This window comes from Mus caroli, chromosome 7, assembly GCF_900094665.2.
Source record: "Mus caroli chromosome 7, CAROLI_EIJ_v1.1, whole genome shotgun sequence".
NCBI classification, from domain to species: domain Eukaryota; kingdom Metazoa; phylum Chordata; class Mammalia; order Rodentia; family Muridae; genus Mus; species Mus caroli.
Window position 1 is genome coordinate 48,813,866 of NC_034576.1, and position 4,481 is coordinate 48,818,346.

Below are 4,481 nucleotides of genomic sequence, written 5' to 3' on the forward strand. Positions count from 1 at the left end.
AAAACCGAGTTATTGGAAGTGGTTGCAATCTGGATTCAGCTCGGTTCCGTTACCTGATGGGAGAAAGGCTGGGGGTTCACGCCATGAGCTGTCACGGCTGGGTCCTGGGAGAGCATGGTGACTCCAGTGGTAAGTCTTTTAATACCAGTTTCTTTGCTCTTTGAAAACAAAAACCTAGCATAAAAAATGGCTCTAGGCAGTTTTCTTTCTTTTTTTAAAAAAATTTATTTATTTTATGAATACATTGTTACTACCTTCAAACACACCAGAAGAGGGCACCAGATCCCCCTTAAAGATGGTTGTGAGCTACCATGTGGTTACAGTCAGTGCTCCTGGCCACTGAGCCATCTCTCCAGGCTCCAGGCATTTCTTTTCTACCAGTCCAGCCTTTGTCTTCCGAGTATAGGGATTTCAGGCGTGAGCCACCATCATGCCTATTGACTCTTGTTCATTCATCTTCATGCCAAGCACATGGGAACCTCATGTGTGCTAGCACACAGTCCACTGAGCCTTGCCTTCAGTCCCTGGACATGTTGAGCATGTTGGCTTAGGACAACTTTAGTCACTTATTTCATTCAGTAGTTTACTCTTGACTTGAAATGCCTGCCCCTGCTGGGATTAGGGAGATCAGGTGTGGGGGAAACCCTGTCAGGGAGCAGTTGAAGGTTCCATTTGTTTATACAGTGTTCTTAGAGGTCCTATGCCAAGGAAATCTCCTTTAGCTGTGAACAGAAAGTACATAGCCTACAGGTTTCAGCAGATTAGGAAGGTAGGTTAGAATGTACGGCTGGTATTAATGTACTGGGGTTTGGTAATCCTGACCATCTTTGAGGAGTGGGGGACCTTCCCCTGCAGGTGAGGAGACAGGTGGGACATAGTCACTATTCTGTGCTGTTGGGTGGAAACAGTATGAGCTGCCCGTTTTCTTCCAGTGCCTGTGTGGAGTGGTGTGAATGTTGCCGGCGTCTCCCTGAAGTCTCTGAACCCAGAACTGGGCACTGACGCAGACAAGGAGCAGTGGAAGGAGGTTCACAAGCAGGTGGTGGACAGGTGAGGCCTCATGATTGACAGGCAGCATGGAAGACTGAAGATAGATTTACTTTACAGCTACCGGTCCCTCCCCCTCCTCCTAGTACCCCCTCAGACAAGCCTCCCCACCCCCCATTCCACCCCCCCTTCCTCCCATCATGTCACTTCAGGACTAGGCACAACCTCTCCCACTGAGGCCAGACAAAGTGGTCCGTTTAGGGGAACGGGATCCACAGACAGTCAGGGTACAGGCTCAGGGAACCCCCCTACTCCAGTTGTTGGAGGAGATCATGAACACTAAGCTGCTCGTCTGCTGCATATGTGTGTGTGTGTGTGTGTGTGTGTGTGGCGGGGTGGGGGTGGGGGCTAGATCCAGCCTGTGCTTGCTCTTTGGTTGGTGGACAGTTTCTAGGAGCCCCCAAGGGTCCAGGTTAGTTGATCCTGTTGGTCTTCCAGTGAAGTCCCTGTCCTCTTTGGATGCCTCCGTCCTTCTCAGAAACTCTTCCATAAGAGTCCCTGAGCTCCATCTAATGTTGGGGTGTGAGTCTGCAACTCTAAAGGATTAAGATTTTAACAGCAATTCCACTTGAGTGCTTTTTTTTTCCTTTTTTAATATTTTATACATGTGAATACATTGTAGCTGTCTTCATACACACAGGAAGAGGGCATCAGATCCCATTACAGATGGTTATAAGCCACCATGTGGTTGCTGGGAATTGGACTCAGGACCTCTTAACCACTGAGCCATCTGTCCACCCCAATTTTGTTTTTCTTAAGCTTTGTTAATCTTCATACTATAAACAGAAGGCTAAGATGAAAGCATCACCAAGTGCAGGCAAGGTTGTTGCCAGTGGCTTCTTGGACTCTCCCGTTTGTAATATGCTAACACCTTGGTGGGGGTAGAAGGTGGTACCTCCTCCTTGGAAAATGGCTTACAACTGAAAACATGGGTGTTCTCCCTGCTTATGTCTGCACCACATGCATGCAGTCTCCAGGTAATCCAGGAGAAGGAAAAGGATTCCCTAGCACTGGAGTTTCAGACCCTTGTGAGTCATCTTAGAGGTCCTCTGAAGAGCCCTTAACCTCTGAGCCACCCCTGCAGCCCCCCAGAAATAAGAGAAGCATAGCCAAGTTCATTTTTTGGCTAATACAGTTTAAATCTGCTTCAGAGGCTTTGTATTAGAAATGCTGTTGGTGAACTTTGTTTCCCAGCCTGGTTCAACGCCCTTGATTCAGTTGTGTAATGTGCAAGCTTCTGGGATGTTGTACTGGTGAGGTTTTTTTTTTTTTTTTTTTCTGTTGCTGTGATAAAACATCAGGACCAAAACAGCTTACGGAAGGCGTTGTTTTGGGCTCCTGGTTCCCAAGGGTTAGAGACCACAGTGGCTGGGCGGAGAGAGATGAGCACAGTACAAAGCAAGTGGATTCAGCCACAGCCTGACCTCATCCACAGTACTGACCTCATCCGCAAACAGGAAGCAGAGAGCTTAACTCAATGGCTTTCTTTGGAAACCTAAAGCCCACCCTAGAGTGATGTTTGCCCCTGCAAGACAGTACCTCCTAATCACCGCCAATCACACCTATTAACAGGGGACCCAACGTTCCAGTGCCCTAGCCTTACGGAAGGAGGACTTCTCACTCATTGGCGTCACCATAGGTTATTTTTGAGGTGCATGGGATGGAGTAGACTCTCATGCATACTAGGGACACGATTCATTGTCAGCCACCACTCCTGGTCTTACCCCTGAGTCATTTCATCAGCCCCTTCATATTTGATATTTGAGAAATACCAGTTTTATCGTTGTGGGTTCAGTTGTCTTGACACGGTAATACTCCTCCTATCAATGTACAAGATTCTAGTCCACCGGGGGTCAAACGTTTTTGTCTTGAATGTATAACATGGTAAAGCGTGCTCAGTAAAGCCCTATTCCGCTTGTCTCCCTTCCCTCAACCCTTCACCATCCTTCCTACCCCACAGTGCCTACGAGGTGATCAAGCTGAAAGGTTATACATCCTGGGCCATTGGCCTCTCTGTGGCAGACTTGGCCGAGAGCATAATGAAGAACCTTAGGCGGGTGCATCCCATTTCCACCATGATTAAGGTAATGGGTCTGTGGAGACACATTTTGTATCTGAGAGATCTTTTTTCTCAACTTTACAAAGATTCTTTACAATCTACAGAACGGAGGCCTCATCACTAGCTGAACTGAAGTAAATGCATCGATCAGTTCACGCTCTTCTTTTGGAACACAGCAGTGAGCTGTGGAATTATATGGACACTGCCATTGTAGATGTCTGACTCCAAGAACCTTAGCTGAGTTACGCTGAGTCAGGCGGGAGACCCTGTCCCAGTTACCAGAGTCTAGCAGAAATAGAGAAGTGTGGTTTATTATGTACCTTGGTTAGAGTTTGGGGTTTTTTATGATTTGGTTTGCTTTGGTATTAAATGGTGCCTGCTGGCCTGACCTTGAACTTGTGAGGTAGTTGAGGATAGCCCTGAACTCTCTCCTGCCTCTAGCTGGGGTTTCAGGCATGTGCCAAACCTAGCTCTTGCTCTCTTACTGACTTTCTATTTCAGTGCTTTTTTTTGTTTTGGTTTTTTTCGAGACGGGGTTTCTCTGTATAGCCCTGGCTGTCCTAGAACTCACTCTATAGACCAGGCTTGCCTCAAACTCAGAAATCCGCCTGCCTCTGCCTCCCAGATGCTGGGATTAAAGGTGTGCGCCACCACTGCCCGACTTCACTGTTCATTATTATCCTACCTGGACACCTGCAATAGAATAGCATTGACACTCACCTTGTTTTATAAGCCGAGCAGTGGTAAAACACACTTTGAATCCCAGACCTCGGGTGATAGAGGCAGGTAGATCTATCTAAAAGAAAGTCTTTATACTTGTAAAGGTTTAAATCCCAAAGAATATTAGGAGGTATAGACAAAATAAATGTGTAATCTCTTGTCATTCTGTGTCCAGGGTCTCTATGGAATCAATGATGATGTCTTCCTCAGTGTCCCATGTATCCTGGGACAAAATGGAATCTCGGATGTTGTGAAGGTGACACTGACTCCCGAGGAAGAGGCCCGCCTGAAGAAGAGTGCAGACACCCTCTGGGGAATCCAGAAGGAGCTGCAGTTCTAAAGTCTTCCCAGTGTCCTAGCACTTCACTGTCCAGGCTGCAGCAGGGATTCTAGGCAGACCATACCCCTCTCGTCTGAGCTGTGGTTAGTTCAGCGGTGTTGAGGTGGTGTGGGGAAACATCTCACTCCTCACAGCTCTGCCCTGCTGCCAAGTGGTACTTGTGTAGTGGTGACCTGGTTAGTGTGACAGTCCCACTGTCTCCGAGACACACTGCCAACTGTGCAGGCTTCGATTACCCTGTGAGCCTGCTGCATTGCTGCCCTGCGCACCCTCACCAAACATGCCTAGGCCAACGAGTTCCCAGTTAGTCCTAAC

The 4,481-nt window shown here is 47.8% G+C and overlaps 1 protein-coding gene across 1 annotated transcript in view; it reads left to right on the top strand.

Annotated features, from left to right (window-relative positions):
- LOC110297508 (L-lactate dehydrogenase A chain-like) overlaps nt 1-4,475 on the top strand; it is an 8,285-nt gene extending 3,810 nt beyond the window's left edge. Inside the window, exons 5-8 of the mRNA XM_021166280.2 lie at nt 1-129; nt 933-1,050; nt 3,008-3,131; nt 4,002-4,475. Of these exons, the coding sequence (XP_021021939.1) occupies nt 1-129; nt 933-1,050; nt 3,008-3,131; nt 4,002-4,166 (536 nt within the window). The 3' untranslated portion in view covers nt 4,167-4,475. The remainder of the gene's footprint in view (nt 130-932; nt 1,051-3,007; nt 3,132-4,001) is intronic.
- Nucleotides 4,476-4,481: the final 6 nt, after the last annotated feature.